The sequence below is a fragment of the Anopheles moucheti genome, chromosome 3 (assembly GCF_943734755.1).
Source record: "Anopheles moucheti chromosome 3, idAnoMoucSN_F20_07, whole genome shotgun sequence".
NCBI classification, from domain to species: domain Eukaryota; kingdom Metazoa; phylum Arthropoda; class Insecta; order Diptera; family Culicidae; genus Anopheles; species Anopheles moucheti.
Window position 1 is genome coordinate 50,372,159 of NC_069141.1, and position 18,575 is coordinate 50,390,733.

Sequence of the window (18,575 nt, forward strand, 5' to 3'; positions counted from 1 at the left end):
AAGTGCTGTGAAAAGTGTGTGTGTGCATAATTAATTTTAATGAACTGGATGCACTGGAAAATGTGCATCAAATAACATAAAAAGTAGTTGTAAAGTGTGTTTTTTCACATCCTAAAACAGCTGCGATAGCAGCGTACCGCTGAGAATGAGAATGAGAATTATCCTTCTTCCTTTCACACACCCTCTGAAGGCTAAAATCCAGTTATGGAGCCCGTAAATGATCTCCAAAATTAGTATTTGGATCCAGTACAAAATTAGGCTACGTTTGCCAAGCAATACGTACGCAGCCAACACAGACAGCGCCATCTAGTATCAGTTTCGTATGCAAACAGCAGTCAACCACGCCTTCTTTTCCATTTATCAAAAATGAACAGGGGGAGTGGTAGCGAATTAGGAAGCTTTTCCAGGATGTTCATTTTCGTAAAGTTTGGGGTAGTGTGCTAAAATGTTTGAAAGCTCAAAAAAGCGCTCATCTAATATTAATAGAATCATGTGCAGTGATCATTTTAATTAGAACTGGTTTGTTTTACTGATTTGTGATATATATGTGATAGATTTGTTTTTCGTTAGTGAGATTGCACGGATCAAATGTTGTAAGTACGAGAATAAAGCTTAAATTTGCGCAGATACTTGCGCATAACGAAGTTCATTCATAAGGCTATTCCTTCAACCTCTATAAGAAAGAACAGTTCTCTTTGATTTCGATTGGATTCGCTTTGGGTTGTTGAATTGTTGAATTTTTGTGTGCTGTAAATTCAGTAAACTTTCAGTACAAAAATGGCTTACTGTAGCTTTCAGTAATGAAAATCATGGGGCAGTTTACTGAAACCACAGTAAACGGATTTTCAGAATACTGTTCAATGATTCAATAAAATGTTACGCTATTTTACTGAAAATCTTGCAAAATTGTTGCACTGCGATACACAGCCTTCACCGAGACAACTTCCACACACTAAGCCCCGGTGGACATTGAGCAAACATTAACACATGGGTTGTTTCGATGTTATTTACAATTTAAAACCATGATTTGAGATGTCCAAGTGTACTGATTTTTCAGGCAAATTGTAATGTTGAAAGGCATTTAGTAAATTGTTTCACGCCGAACTTCCGTATTGACATTAAAGCAGAAAATCAGCAAAATATGCCATTGACGAACATTTTTCAGTAATAAAACGTAACCGAAACGAGATTTAAAAATTTACGGCGTAGCTCGTCACTGCACATGAAAACAAACCCGTTAACACTACACGTAAAGCTGCAATTGATTGATTTGCGTAACTAAAACTGTACCAGCGGCATAACGGGTAAAGTAAACAACATTGTTAGATGTAGTGTAATATTCGCCAAGCGCGAAATGCGTGCGTGCATTCAGAGAGCAAAACAAAACTGCAATGTTTAATATAGGGTGTGTATGTAAGAAATGCCTCCGTCCGAAGTGAATTCACGACCTAAAAGTGAGGTTAAAACAGGAAGATGTTTGCAACCCTCGTCGCCTGTGTGTACGTGCGATGGGGTACGAGCGAGAGCAAATGACGCCGAAGAAGCGAACAGCCGAAGAGCTTTTGAGGGGAGTTTCCATTACGGGTGTGCGCAAGCAGGAGAGCAATACCGGTTAGAGCGAGCACACTAAAATGTTGAATGGCGGGAGTCCAAATTCTTCGCCATGGGTTCGTCTTCCCGTGCGTGGTTTTGATCACTGTGAGAATTTTATCATTTCTCCACGGGGTTTTCCGAACGAGAAAACTGGCTTTAACGTAAGAACGAAAAAGTCATCTGTTCTGTTGTTATTTCGCTGGCGTATCCATCTCACTATACATGGCGAACGGTTTCCGTCGAGTCCGCTTCCCCTTATTAACCGAAGTTGCGTTTGTAGCTGCGAAATTGGCTTGTTTTGGCTTCTTACGCATTGAATTGTAACCTTATGACAAGATAACGCGCCATTACCAACTCCGCACACGTACCTTTGGAAGTTCGTCTGCCACCAACATGGAACTCTAACCTCATGTTCAATAGCGCTTTGTCCAACCTGTCACTACTCCACACGGTGGCAGTGGTTGTGTTTACTAGAAACGGAACGAAGCCAACCGAACGGTATCGTGGCAGCATGATCAGCAGTCATCCTGCGTGCTCCGACTGGGACCGTAGTGTTGGTGGCATTTGAGTAGAAGGCAAATGCAGTAGTAGTAGTAGTAGCAATAGTAGTAGTAGTAGTAGCTGTTGTTTACCCCGTGTGCGAGTGGTTGTGTCTGGCAAGGACAAAGATGCCAGAAACAAATCGTCTTTCTGTGCGAAATTAGTGCAAATGCATTGTGCGGATACATCAGTATCCTAACCTCTCTTCTGGAGAGATATACGTAAAAGCATTTTCCTCCGTCTCGCTTGGATGTGTGTGCAGTAGCAGTACCTTCGGTGTGTTTGAACTCATAAAACACTGTTAATGCGCAAGAAGATCGTATCGATATCTGGATAGCAGCATGAAATGCGTACACAGAATACCAGACACTGGCACTTTCGCTAAACAACGAATGCATTTCCCAATGTGTATAGCTTTGTGAACACGTGTGCATGTGTGTGGGTGTGTGGGTGTTTTGATTCGAATATTTTCTCCGGATGGTGCGAAATGGGAGCACGAGAAAGCGACATGATAGTAAGGAGATTTTTCCATTCCGTCGCCGACTAGATCGGAACCAACGCACACGAAGCGAACGAAACGAGGTAACCGCGTAAGGTTAACAATGTATGGCCCAACAGCTTTCGTGCAATTTCAGTTAGTTTTCGCAACTGTACGTAACTATGCGGCCATCTTAAAAGAGGATAGTGTGCGCACTCGTCGTCGTACGGCGTTAGTTTCTGGTGCAGATCTATGCTTGAAAGTGTGATAAAAGGTGTGAATTGGACAAGCTAGTTCTAGTTGTATAAAAGATAAGTTTTTTTATGTTGTTAGCAGTGCTTTAACGTGAAAGTGTACCAAATATGAAACTTATCGCAAACAGTTCGTAATGTGAGTTCGAATGGAGTGAAGGATAATAGACGACATTCAAAACGGTGACGTCCCCATTGGAGTTTGGGGCAAATTAGTTCCAACACTTTGAGAGTGATATCGTGAAAATGATTGATCAGCAACCAAAATTATCGTACTGTAAGTGAATTCTATGCATAACGTGGTTGATCGTCTTTTCTTTTAGCTTAACTTGTTTGCAAATAATTAATTTGACATTTCACGTAGTCGTGTTTCAAGGTACGTTTGTTTGTAATTGTACAAGTGCCGTCGGTATTTCAAAGAAATGAACTTTTCACAATTAGTTCATACAGCAAACTACCTCGTAAAGAGCACTAAAGCGGGAGGATACGTTATTAACGCAGTATCGAAAATAACGAGCACTTGCGTTCCTGTAACTCTTTTATTAAAGCTCAATTTTAATGACTAAACATTGAAGAAACGTGCGACTGATATGGAATGATCAGAAACTGCCGAAATCGTGCATGAGCTTGTAACTTTGGTTTAAGATTAGCTTGCAATAATATTGAAGAGCTTCAAGCGGTGCACGTTGAGTGCCGAATGCCTCCATAGAATTTGGAGAGTTGCTGATACCAATAAGATTCTGCAGCTCATCATAGCTGATCATCCTTACTATTCCAAAGATATTACAAAGTTGTGGGGGGGGGATTTCATTTTTTCATATGTATCCATACAGTTGTTTGATGATGCGGTGGCTCTACGAATGAATGTGTGACTGAGATAATTGCTTTCTTTCGATTTATATTTTCGATTAATATTACAAAATTGTGCAACGGATTACGGATTACATTTGCATAGCTTTATCAAAACGGTAAAATTAAAAACCAAATTATAACTACTTGCATTGAGCATTAATTTTTGCATAGTGGAAAGATAATTGCACTTTTCATACAAATTGTATGGAAAAGAACTTCCCACATAAAGAGTTTTTTCGTATAACGAGTGAAACACAGGGACGGAATAAACTAGTGTTGGGTGTATCTCATTCAGATTCAGGACTCATCAATGAATCTTTAAACTGATTAAATGAATCTGAATCTCTATACATGAATCATGACGATTCATGAGCCTGATGAGTGTCGATTCCTGATTTGAAGGGCTCCTAACTATTAAGATTCATGTGAATCAAGAGAATCTTAAATACTATCTTTTCGAAAGATTCATTAAGCCTAAAAACCAAAAAAACTCGTTACGAGAGGGTTGATTGCACTTTAATTTACGAAATGTTGTGATTGATACACATTTGTTGCTTTCAAGCATCTTTAGAACCTAATGAAAAAACCTGTTTCAACTCTCTATTTATCCTTTCTCGTGAGAACGGTAACCTAATAGTACATCTTATCATCAAATTTTTCTAAATATTGTAATTGGTAGCATTAGTACTATCTTGTTAAACAGTTTTATAATCCTTTACCACATGTTCACTACTTCACTCCCAACACGTGTCCGGTGTTTTAATATATTCAAAACTGAATTATAAATGTTGTGCTACGCAGAACACAAAAGTTCATCATTTAATTGCATTAAATTCACCGTTTGTTGTCTGCCTCTATGAATCGAAGCCTTGTCAAAGGGTACACTGTCAGCAGAAATGTTTTGCGTGTGCTGTGTTTAGCATATTATACCAATTTTGTCGTCATGTCTGAGGGAATTGTTTCTAATTCGTCTTCAACTCCGTCGCATATTGGCGATAGGTGCCACGTTTGGTGTCTGTTTTGGAAAAGTGAGACTCTTTTCTCCTGGCTAGAGCTGGGCTGCGTTGTGCGCCATCAGGGAAACACGACACGTCACCTTTCCGTACCCGAGGATGGAAGCATCTGGTGAAAGAATAAATCGATGACGCTGGGAACAGTGCCGAGCGACAGATGGGGGACAAAAAGTGTGTGCCCGAAACTGTGACCCAACCGCGGAGACACTTTTCTGTGACTTTTCTATGGTGCTGTGATATCTCGGGCCTTCCAGTACGGCTGCTTGAGACCTCCCGAAGAGTGCCACTGGCAAACAAAACCATCCTTTTGCTGTCTTCCTCGTCCCATCGTACCGATAGCCCCGACGGGAGTTGAAAGATTTATAACTTTGCGAAAGACGACGCTGCTGCTGCTGCAGCCCTCTGCCGTGGCTCATTAAGGCGCGTTGAATACGTCGGGACGGTGATGATCGTTGGATGGGTTTTTAACCCTTTTTCTCATCCCCCTCCTAAAACGCTTCCGACGGTCCGACGATTCAGCCGGTGGAAGGTGTTGATAGGAATAAATGTTACATAATGTTGAGCGAAATGTTTGTTTAAGTATTTCTTCCTGTCGCGCGCCACATGTCGGTCGCGCTGCCATCGTTGGCGTCATCGTCGGTTGTACTGATTTCTTGTTATTTTCCTGCTCAATTTTCCCGTGCCCGATGGGAATGGTTGAATGTTTTGCCTTTTTCATGATTTTACTCTTAGAAATTGGTCAATGATGATGGTGCTTTAAGTTGTTATGATCTTGTTTTAAAGCATCATAATAGAAGCTACAAGGAATAGTTAACCAATCTACAAATGATGTAGTAAATGTTGGAAGAAAACAAATCAAGAAATAGGCAATAAATTCGAGAATGACTTGAAAACACAATTTTGTAATGATATGCAATTTATCTATTGACTTTCAACAATCATGTTAATAGTTGTAATAGAATGTCTGTTAACAAATCGTTTGGGATATTTTCATAGTTAACTCCACACTTGAGGCATATTTATCCTTTCGTATCGTAATACAATTACAAATCACACCAAAAACTGAATGCACAAACCCAAACGACCGCGAGTGCATGTGTTCAAACAACCAACACTGCAAAGTAGCTGACACGTAGCGCAAGAGACATAATTATGACTATTTCTTGTCGGACAGCAAAAGGTGTTGAGTAAAGGAGATACATTTCAATGGTGTCGCACAAAACCCGACCACCCTTTCGATGGTTCGAGGTGTTAACATTGCGCCCTTTGCATGCATTCAAATTACCACCCGACGCGGATTACCAAACGAGAATGAACCGCTTTCCCTTCCAACGATTCGGGTTCGGAGAGTGAAGAAAAGAAAACAACGGACCTTTTTCCATCCGACTCTCGCTTCAACCACCACCCGGGAACCGGAGCGACGCAAGGCAAGGCGAAATTCTAACCAATGCTCGGCAGGAAAAGTTTCCGTTCCGTCGCAAACAAAACGAATTCCATAATTAACACCGACCGATGAATAGTGAATGAGCTGCGAAATGAGACGCGAAACGCGTCGTCGGTGGAAACAAGGTGGTTCAAGGTCTTCGGAAGGGAATCACAGCGCTAGACCACCGCACGGCTCTCTGCCGTGGTACCTGGCATTGTGTACGACTAATTGATACGTGTGGAAAAACATATTGACCGACTCGGGCCAGCGTCAAAAGGGAGGCAATGAAGGGTTTTTGGGAAAAGTTTTTGTTTTCCGAGCATCAGTACACGGATGTTCAAACAAATGATGGATGAAAAGAGGGAAGGAAATTATAAAAATAACGTGTGTGACATTCACTAGCGGCGAATTCAATAGTTTGAAGGATTGATTTAAATTTAATTTCAAGCATGAAAAAGAAGCACCTGTTGCAAATAATGTGATTATCACTGGCGACTAAATTACGTGAATTTTGTGTCTTTTTTCTGCCATTTGTTATACAAACAATATAAAGCATATGTCAACAGGAGTTAATTACTTATTGGTAGTAATTGGACATTATTAACAAGTAATAAGAACACATTTACACATTTTTAATTTCAGCGTATCGTCTATTCGTCGTGGCCGCTGAATTATGTCTCTAGCGAATGAATCTTTGCCATTGGTCAATAATTTTGAACAGTGTGAATCAATGTTTTCATCTATAGCTTTGATATTTCACAGTGTGTATTGTAATGTTACGATTTAATCGTCCTTAGCACGTTTCGTACCTCGTCACTCAAATTATGGGTGACGCGGAATGTGTCCAGGAGCTCGTGCCTTTCTTTATTTCTTTCTGCCGCACGTTGTTTCTCTGTCTTATCTGTCCAAATTCATTCTGTTCATCGTATACGTTGTTCATTGTACTGTTGTTTATTGCGAAACTTTTAATTAATTTTAACTAAGTATTAACGAAATTAATTTTCGTTAATTTTCTCTAACATCTTTTGCGGTTGTTAGACTTTGACTTGTTTTTGCGATAACAAGAATTCATGAATCAAGATTTTTTTTATCTGTATTGTAGTAGTGTTTCAGATAATTACAAGTACAATTACAATCATCATCCCAGACAATGAACAGTAAATTTTTTTTACTTATTTATTTTTTCGTACACTATTTTTTGCAAACTACCAGCAAAAATAGCGACTTTTTGTGCCCGCATTAAATTTCATTGATTCGCCTTAAGTGTTGATCAACATAAAATTTGAATATAAACACCCGGTTTTCATGTAGCGACAATAATTTATGATTCAGTGACAAAAATATGTGACTTAGAAACAAAAGTTGATGCGCATTGCCAAACATCGATGCAGTACAAACACAAACTAATTCACACTGTCGAAATTCGTTGACTTTGAGACACAATTTAGCAACAGTGACTGTATTTTGTAAAGTATTTCATTCGACTGTTGATCGAAAGTTGGCTCTTTTGAATTGGGATTCCTCATATATGCGAAAACCACTGTTGATCAAAACCATAAAATCAAGAAAAGAATGATTAACAAAAGCTGGAATATATGTCATTTGAGACATACGTAGATAAATAGTTAGAGCAACCAAAGTAATAATAAATCATTTCCTAATTATTCTGCCAGTAATGTGACACTGCCGGCTCGTGTGAACAGCTTATCAAAGTGAGCAACTAGACTAGCTCACACGAGCTACCGAAGAGCTGCCGAACTCACTTACAAAAATCCGATCAATAAACATCTATTAAACATCCAATAAACGGATTATATCGATCAGATTGTGTTATAATGCGCAAAAATCAATCTAATGATCGAAAGTAGCATTACTTCGACATGATTATGACTTTATTATTATAATGATAAAAAACAACAATTTGTTCTTTTCTACCAAATACACAATACTCATGTAATATATCACAAATGATAATCTTACAGCTTACTAAAGTGAACTATTACCTACAGTGCTACCGATAATACTTTGTGCCCGAGCTAAATGCAGTACAACCTTAAACAATTTCAGCCCACATACACATATAACATACGATCGTTATCTTTTGCTCCGCTTCAACTCGTTTGTTTAGGCTTTGACTGCTCCGTAATCTAAGCCATCACCTACGGTGGGATTAGTTTTGCAAAAAACTTACTACACGAGCCACAGCGCACCCTCGCGTTCGTCGTTGGTCTTCTTAAAAAGAAACACAAAAAAAAATCACTAAGTTCCTCGTGCTTCAGCTGTTGCCACTCGCGCAGCAAGTGCATCGATTTCCGGTTAGCTTTAATATTGTACCATCTTTACTCCTCTGTCACGGTTGAGGATGATTCTTGAGCTGAATGTCAGGAGACAGGCACGGCAAGTGGCAAGCGGAACAAAACATATAAACCCACCCTCGGTGGTCGCGGTTTCAGCCGGATTCACAGCGTGCCACTTTTTCCTTGTTCGACAGCAAACATACGAAGGCCCTCGGGTTTTCCGCGCGACGTACTTTGTACGGTCGTGAACCATTAGAAGGGAGCACGACGGGAAACACCAAACGCCGGGAGTACGACAGGAGGACGGAACCCGGAATATGTTGCCTGTCTGTCCGTCAGCTTTTCCCCCGGCAGGGTGTCCTATGATAAAGGGCAAAATAATTCCTCATCACTGTGCCGTGTGATCCCTTCCCCTGTCTGGTGCATGTCTTTTGTTACGCTGATGCGATTAGCATAAAAATGGTCACTGGTATGTGCATGCATAATTAGAATTCTTCAGGCGCTGAAGATAGGCGAACACGAATGAGAAGAACAGGAATTGTTGCGTCAGTGCATTCGTGGTTCGATCGATATGCCTTTTTTCTAGCTCGCTTAGCAGATAGGGTTGCCCATGCAACATTTATTTGAGGCACAGAATTACACACGCAACACAACCAACCAAGGACGATCGGGACTGTTCGGAACAGCACTGGAACAGATCATTGTTTCACCATCGATGCCCTATTGTTTCCTTTCGCAAAAGCAAATCCATCAGTTCCTGGTACTGTCGCGCTAGAGGCGTAATTGTTTATGATCGATTAGTGCCGGCACTGGCAATTCCGGTGCCTCTAAACCCTCCAATCGCAAAGGGTGCTAAACGTGTGACGGCTAATCGGATAAATCCATCAAACGGACACCGTAAATGAACGTGGGTTCATGAAAATGGGCGAAATTAGACAATTTGGAAGGGAGTGAAGTGTTGGGAGCACAGGTGTCTTGAGCTGCTTAGGCATCAGTCAAATCCGATCATAACACCGCCAAGGCACGCCAACCCGGTATGTCTTCCTTTTTAGTTTAGCTTTCGATTTAATGCGAACCAGCGCAGGAAACGCGACCGTAACATTTGTTCGTTTGGTGTCCTGCTGTTGACGGAATTAGAACTTATCAGCTAATTCAGTTCAGTGTCCGGGTTTTACTGATTCCTGACAGTAGGACATATCTGGTCCTGATACAACGACAGAAAGAAGAGTTGGAAATCATCTCAAAAATGTTTCTGACATTTATACATCACGAGAAATGTTTCGAGAGCTCTGACGAGGACGCACATCAAAGGACACTGTTGGACCTATTACACTAACATATAACATTTTAAAACATAATAGGATCCAGCGGCGGATCAAACGGTAGGCGGAGTAGGCGGTCGCCTAGGGCCTCGCCGTGTTGGGGGCCCCAATAAATTTGTGTCTATTGTTTGATTTTTGAAAATTTTAAAACAAAGTTAAATTATAGCAAAAGAAAATTAATTTACAAGGTAGTAAATTGATCAAAAATATCTTCCTTGGTTATATAAAACATTTTTTTCTATGTGATAAATTAAATGCAGAGAAGAATATCGACTTTGTGACTTTAAAGTATAAACGAAATTGCACCAGGACCAGGACACTAATTTTCCCGTTGGTCGAGAAAAATTTCTTCGAAAACTACCTGTTTCCGAATGTATAATACCAGGAGAGCATCCACGGAAGAGGTAGCACCTAGTACAGCAATTTTGGTCGAAAACCGCCGAAAGGTATGCAATGTTTAAACACTTACTTTCCCGTTGGTCGTGAAAAATTTCTTCGAAAACTACCAGTTTCCGAATTTAAAGTACCAGGAGAGCATGCACGGAAGAGGTAGCTCCTGGCACTGCGCCGTAAGGTATGCAATGTTTATACACTAACTTTGCAACCAACTTGCAACGCAATGCGCCGTAAGGTATGCAATGTTTATACACTAACCTTGCAACCAACTTGCAATGCAAGTTTGGTGCATGCAAGAAACTTGCAGCAAGATGGCGCCCAACTTCGTACTTGCATGCAAGCTTGCATGCAAACTTGCATGCAAACTTGCATGCAAACTTGCATGCAAACTTGCATGCAAACTTGCATGCAAGTTCTTGTATGCAAACTTGCATGCAAACTTGCATGCAAGTTTGCATGCAAGAATTTGCTTGCAAGAACTTGCATGCAAGTTTGCATGCAAGTTTGTTGCATGCAAGTACGAAGTTGGGCGCCATCTTGCGCGCCATCTTGCTGCAAGTTTCTTGTTTGCAGCAAACTTGCATTGCAAGTTGGTTGCAAGGTTAGTGTATAAACATTGCATACCTTACGGCGCATTGCGTTGCAAGTTGGTTGCAAAGTTAGTGTATAAACATTGCATACCTTACGGCGCATTGCGTTGCAAGTTGGTTGCAAAGTTAGTGTATAAACATTGCATACCTTACGGCGCAGTACCAGGAGCTACCTCTTCCGTGCATGCTCTCCTGGTACTTTAAATTCGGAAACTGGTAGTTTTCGAAGAAATTTTTCACGACCAACGGGAAAGTTAGTGTTTAAACATTGCATACCTTTCGGCGGTTTTCGACCAAAATTGCTGTACTAGGTGCTACCTCTTCCGTGGATGCTCTCCTGGTATCGGCAATCTGAAAACAGCTGGTTTTGTATGGAATTTCGTACCAGCTAATGGCGATCCAAGTAGTGGCGTTATCGTTCTCCTTAGCGCATACAAACGTTTATATATAGAGACTAGCTTACTAGGCCCGTTTACAGGGCTACGCAACAGAAATCTGAGATGTACGCAAGGGACCTTTCTTTCCGAGACTTTGCTGGTGTTGTTACATCATGTTTGAAGTACATCTCCCTAACACCGATAATGCCGTAGCAAAATTATGGGCCCCCCTTGAAAAATTCCGCCCTGGACCTCCAAGGGGATTGATCCTCCACTGATAGGATCTGTTAAGTCTAGTGACTGTTTATAAATGATCCCTCACATTATTTAGCGTGTCTATTATCAGTTTGCAGATAGTAATAAATGCTAGCTTATTACATAGGATACTTCTAAGATCGCGAAACTCAATTACGCGATTCACAGCCTATCTAACAGAGAGTAATTATAAGTTATTCGAATATATGTTCTAAGGTTACTCATATAACGTTAATCATTAGAGGCAGAAAAATCTTCAAATCGTCCACATGCAGGCAGCAGATACTCTGAGGAATCACAGTTGGATTGAATGGTCACTTGTAGTGATAAAGAAGAATGAGAATAATAACGAACCTGTGGAGCCTACTAGAGCTACTGAACGTACTGAGACTCGATTCCGATTCGACCTCGCTGCACCCACAGGTGGATGTCCCTAAAGCTACTAAAGCTTCTTGTAACTACGAGAGGATCCGATCAGCATGGTTTACGGATGGCTTCGACACGGAATGTGGGAGTCAACTCGCAATTTACTAATCTGATGGAAATCGTTAGGTTTTTTTTGGACCTATTCATTTGGATCCTGTCCTACCCATAAGCCTATCCCGAATAGTTTAAGCTGTGTATTTATCCCGGTGTAATACTGCTTTAAGGCTCGTATACAACTGTATCAAATTAAATTTCCTTAGTAAAAGTTTGATGAAACACGTAGAACGTCGTAAAAAGGATTGGCCGTAATTGTTCTCCGAGTGCAGTTTCTATTCTGGCGCTCACTAATAGCAATATTTAATAAGATTTGAACACATAACTTTGATATATATTTTTATTTAATTTCTATTATGACGGCACTGCCGTATTTTCAACACCATTTGTGTTGAGAGAAACTAACAAATGGCACAAGGCATTTCCTCCTTGCAATGTGCCTTATCCCGGGCATGCTCGGTTAAGTTTGATATATAACTACTTAAAAACTTGTGTAGTCAGCTCGAGGAATATGGTTCTACTTAGATTAGTTACGCACAGATGATTTGATAAGCTAAGTTTACCACATTTAATTGTAGTTTAATTAAGGGAGATAATTCATTTCATACTTTCGTGAGCAAAAAGTATCATCATTGCTCGTCCTTGCACGGAAATATGGTTTGATGTGTGGTTAAATCATTCAATATGTTATGCGAACTCTTACACTTTGTGTCAAAGAGTAAAGAAACATCGAATGTGACACAATGCAACTCCTACTCTTTTAATGCCTCCCCTTTACATGTGTAGCCGTTTGAAGTAAGCTTCTGTGTAATGCATTTCCGCTGCATCTGCATCCCGTGCCTTGCAGCATTGTAACGTAAAATGGCTTATCGCCGGCCAGTGGCAGGCCACATCATGCCATTCTGCCCGGCATCATGTTTTACCACTCAACCACAGTATCACTTAAATTACAGTCAATTGCACAGCGAGTGCACGTGCGGCAACTTGAAGCAGCCTGGCAGCAATGGCACGGTAGCAATCCCTTTTCGCCTCGATATGCACTTGCCGCTTGCACTTGGGATCGGATAGAGGATCACAGGAAATTTTCATAACATCACTTGAGCAACATTGTAATGTCAATAAAATGCAAACCCCGAACACAAACACTTGCTGGCCCACGGAATGCGCCATTTCGTCCATTCGACGGGGCGGCCAGGATGCGTACACGCACACGCGTGTGTACGGTTACGGTGAAAAGTGCAATTTTAAAACAAATAACTTCATCCCGGTGGGGTGAAAGCTGGCGGGAGCGGGAGTGGTGGCGGGAAATGTTAAACGCAACCATAACGACCGACACGACCGTTCTCGTTCGGTACGAGAAAGCCACCGTTGGTCAACTCACCGGCAAAGGACATTGCAAAAGGGGGGGATCGGGATCGCATAATATCGTCGCCAGGTGCAACAAACGTGTAAATGTGCAGCATCCAGCCCGGAAAGGGCCCGGTTCAAACGGTCGAATCGTTTGATGTTCGCGCTGGGGGCCAAGGCAGGGTTTTTGATTAAAATTAAATTTTTGCCTTAGCACTGATTACTACGGTCGTCTTTTAGACCCAGCTCTGACACAACACATCAGGGACACGAGCTTCTTCGGTGCGAAGGGACAAAAGGGATCGATTTCGGGCGGCAAAACTACCAACACCACTGCTAGTGCACCCCGCTGCTGGGCCGATGCGCTGGATGGAGGCGGCCATCACCTTCGCACATGGATCTGGTCTGGCAGCGGGGTTTGGGTAGAATTACACCAACGACACGAACGACAACTACTCGAGCGCAAGATTCGAATAATTTGATAAAATTTACATAATACTCCTACGGCGTTGTTGTTTCACCGCACAGTGGGAAAAGACCGGAGTGACTTTCACTGTAAGGTTACTATTATTGATTTAAGGGATTTGTTTCAAAATCTGGTCGCAAAACGTTTTGCTTGATTAGAAAATGAAATTTGAATGGAATTCAATTATCAAAGAAATAGGTTTTACTTAAAAGAAATTAACTGTTTGTAATATTGTTTTTAACTTTCAATTAGATGAAATTAGGTGCAAAAGCATAAAAGCATTTGCTGTTATACCAATCAACTTGAAGTTAAACATATAAATATTATGTGGATTTATGCCACTTACTTATCTAACTGCAACTATTCTGTTATATATATATATAACATATATATATTGCTTTCATTATCCTCAATCTACACCGGCTTTAGTCTACTGTTTGTAACTACTGATGCTTAGCTTGCGTATAATATTGTTACTTTTGTATAGAAAAAGTAAGCTACTATTATTGCAGGAAAATAGATGGTGCATCTATTTTTTTGTTAAGCAACAGTGAATTCTCATCATTTTTCATATATTTTACAATTCATTGTAATAATTTTGTTTGTTGATACATTTTGGCCTCAAAAGCATTCGCCTCGGACCAATGTCTTTCGATAAAAGCAATCTGTTCCATCCGTAACCTGTTCCTAGGGCTCGTAGTTATGCCGCGTTGGGTGAGATGTCGGCCAAACAAAAGTCAAAAAATGACGAAAACTCAGGTTTCCCGTTTGCTAAAAACCAAAAAATACTTTGTTCGAAACACACACACACATAGGCACACCGAAACAGATTGAAATGAACCGGGTGCAAAACACAGCCACCTTTGGCTGTCGCGACCTTTCGATATCAATGTTTACTTTGGTTGACTGCTTGCTTAGCCTCTTTTTCCTTGCTATTTGCACAGAGCAAATAATATTTTCCCGCCTTCAGCCGCTTTTCACAACCCCCGTTCGCATCCCGTTATCGATCCCACGTGGATATGATTATGCACTGATAGGCACCCTGATAGGGAGTTTGCGTTCATACAGCAAACAACCAATGCTATCGATGTATACAAGCAACGTCGGAAAATAGTACAACGCACACCTAACCCTTCATCTCCCATCTGTTTCAGTTCCCATCGAGTCCAAGTGCAGTGCCGGCCAACCGGAACCGGATCCGGGCGGTTCGCTGACGAACGAAAACGCCAACAGTGCGAACAGTGCAAACATCCACGCCAATGTGGCCGCCGACAGCAATACGGTCGCTCCCGGTCCTGGAATGAACGGTAGCAATAGTAGCTGCAGTGCAAAAACACCAATTACGACCCAACCATCGGTACCGCGGTCCTCCCAGCAAGGCTATTCCTCCACCGGTGGCAGCGTAACGGCACCTACGCTGGCCGAAGGACAGAGACTGTTGCTTGCCGCAGTGATGACGGCGGGAAGTGGTGCTGGTGAGCTGCACGGTGAAGGGAACGCAGGCGAGTCGGAGCACCTGGCCGGGCTGCTGGGGACGTCCCTGTGCGGGCAGTGCTGTGGTCCGATCTGCGATCGCTACATCATGAAGGTGGTCGACATCACCTACCACGAACGATGCCTCCAGTGTACCTCCTGCTCGATCCGGCTCATGCATTCCTGCTTTATGCGCGATGGGAAGCTGTACTGTCGCTTCGACTATGAGCGGTAAGTGAACGGGGCCGGGAATGGGAATGCAAGCATGTTCTGGCTGTCGATCTAACAACCACCATGTTTCGGGTTTGTGATTAGTACACACATATACGCACAAGCAGACACATCAAACTCCCGGGCATCGGAAGCGGAACTCGCTGTTGATGTTCGTGTCAAGCGTTACGGACACACAAACACAAAATTAACCACAAAATAGAACCGTCGATTCTTGTCGTGCATGGAGCGGGAGAAGGGAAAACTATGCAAGTTACTACCCGTTGCATGTATTAACCCGAGGATGGGTACAGATGGCAATGGAGAGGATGTTTTGTGGGTTGTACTACTGGACAGTTAGCAAGATTATTAAACATCGTTCATCTTATTTTGAACATTTGCACTCAAATTTGCAACATGAAGCAGCGGCGCATCAAACGGTAAGCGGAGTAGGCGGTCGCCTAGGGCCTCGCCGTGTTGGGGGCCGCAAAAAATTTGTACCGATTGTGCGATTTTTGGAAATTTAACAGCAGGGTTAATTTATAGCAAATAAATTAATTGAAAAGGCACAAAATTGATCAAAACTATCTTCCTTGGTTATATAAAATGATATAATTTAATGAAACATTTCATGAATTGTTGGGCGCCATCTTGCTCTGTTGGTACTAGGTGTTACCTCTTGAAAAACATGCTCTCCTGGTAACGGAAATCTGAAAACAGCTGGTTTGTATGGATAGTTAGTGTTTAAACATTGCATACCTTTAGGCGGGCAAAATTACCAGGTGCTACCTCTTCCGTGGATGCTCTCCTGGTACTATACATTCGAAAACTGGTAGTTTTCGAAGAAATTTTTCTCGACCAACGGGAAAGGTAGTGTTTAAACATTGCATACCTATCGGCGGTTTTCGAGCAAAATTGCTGTACAAGGTGCTACCTCTTCCGTGGATGCTTTCCTGGTATCGGGAATCTGAAAACAGCTGGTTTTGTGTGGAATTTCGTACCAGCCGATGGAAAGTTTGAGGGAAATCAAGGATGCTCTCCGTTTCAACCTTCTTCCTTACACTAGCGATCGTTCTCACGGATTTGATAGTATGCAATGCAATAGTGATGGGCAAATTTGTCCCAAGCTGCAAATGTCACCTCTTGAAAAACATGCTCTCCTGGTATCGGAAATCTGAAAACAATTGTGTGCGCGGCAACGGTATAGTGGTTTCTTCGCGGCACTCCCCCCCCCCCTCCTTCCTTCATCGTTTTTAAAATTAGAAGCCCCAACTATAATTCCGCCCTGGGCCTCCATGGGGATTGATCCTCCACTGACATGAAGTAATCGTGGTACCCATCAATAATACTTTAAAGTGCTGTGGCCCGCTGAAATATATCGTAATACTTAAGATGTTATAATGTTCATAATTGAGTATGAACCAAAACCTTGTTAACCTTGTCAAAGCCAAATTTGAAGCGATTACTAAGTGTCCGATTTTCGGTCGATTTTTATGGCACAATTTCAACTAGCACGGATTTATTTGCACTCGTTCAAATTTATTGCCGATTAATTTGATCAGTCCGAATAAAAAGAGGCCCTTCGGTTCGAAACTATTCGTATACAGTCATTTCCCAAATTTTAAATTTGCCCAAAAATACGTTACATTTTTATATTATAAACATAACTTAACCATGGTAAATATTTAACCTAATTGTCGAAATAAACGTAAAAAATATCAATTATTTACGCGATTTGTATCGTGATAACGATAAACGATATTATATTATTATATTATTATTAATTATTCTCGGGAATTACTATTCGGGAAAAGACTGTATATAGATCGCGATCGCTTCCCTGACGTTCGGGGGTGTCAAACTGCTTAGACACTAAGTGGCAATTGGCCAAGGTTCTAATAAAAAGTTAATTCTTTAAATGTGAAACAAAAGAGTAGTCCGCGAAATCTTAAGGGCCTCAGTTGCATCGAAGTCGATCGGTCGGAGGGATCACCTTGGCTTTATTTATTGTGGGCATTAAACCTAATCAAACGATAGCAAGAGATCGGTTGAGTTATATCGCAAGGACGTTGGTCACGGTATCCAACCTGATGTCCGCATGTTGTTTGGGTCGTATCCCATCCAGGCTTTCCGTAGTAATGACCACGGTTATTCGGTGAAATAGAAAATCAAAACACAACCCGCCGTTTGTTCCAGATAGTGCTGACTTTTTAGCAATATTGTTATTATGTAATGAGAAATGCTTTGAATAATCAACTTGCATCCAGTTTTTTTTTCCGATATAGGGTATAATTTATGATTGTATACATGGTTCAGTTTGCACGTTGGACACTGCTGACTAAATCTAAAGACAATCAAACAAACAGAACGAATGAGGGTGAGATAGAGATGCAGAACGTTTAGTGTGGATCAATAAATCCTGTGAGAAAATTCTAATTAATCGAACACGACTGATTTCGAAGTGTATTGAATATTTCCGTCGAACGATCAATTGCCATTGATGCTTTGAACGGTTGTTTCCGTGAACCTCAGAACAACCTTTCAATCAGAATGTCAACGATTTGCATTGCAGGACATCACACTCATTCTGGCGAGCTCACGAAATACGCTTCCATCGTTCTGCCATGAATGAATGGCGTTTGCACTGTCGAGGGCGGAAAATACGGCGCCATTTTGGCCACCCTTGGCTTAGTATTTCCTCGTAATTCCTCCAATTTCATCCATCACGCGTCGGAATGATTTTTTTGTCTCTCGTTTAACGATTGCTCGAGCGATAGAAGAGGTTTTATTTTCTTTGCACCACCACCGAATACCGCATCATGCAGACGTCTCTTGTTTCAACTGGAGCGCACATAAAAATGTCTTCATTCTCGATACATGCCAGCATTTTGCGAGCACAAAGCATATTTACAGACGAGTAAGGTAATCGGCCAGCCGGAACCAAACGACACCGAACTGGTATCGCACCGTACCCGGCGTCCCGGGACGAGAGATGGCTCTTCAAGATAGAACAAACAAATAAATTTGAAGATTTTATTGTTATACTTGTTTCGCTTCCTTCCTTTCCTGCCAACCGTGCCGCCAGCAGCTCCGCCAGAAAGTTCATCCTTACCGGGACACGCGGACTAGGAGCAGTGGGGTTTGATTCTTTAATCTTTGCTCCCTGCCGGTGAACATGGCGGTTGAATTCGAGAGCGACAACATTTCGG

General features: G+C 41.6%; 1 protein-coding gene across 1 annotated transcript in view; it reads left to right on the forward strand.

Moving 5' to 3' along the window:
• Window positions 1-1,508: 1,508 nt before the first annotated feature.
• LOC128302791 (uncharacterized) overlaps window positions 1,509-18,575 on the forward strand; it is a 33,053-nt gene continuing 15,986 nt past the window's right edge. Inside the window, exons 1-2 of the mRNA XM_053039643.1 lie at window positions 1,509-1,611; window positions 14,838-15,387. Of these exons, the coding sequence (XP_052895603.1) occupies window positions 1,509-1,611; window positions 14,838-15,387 (653 nt within the window). The remainder of the gene's footprint in view (window positions 1,612-14,837; window positions 15,388-18,575) is intronic.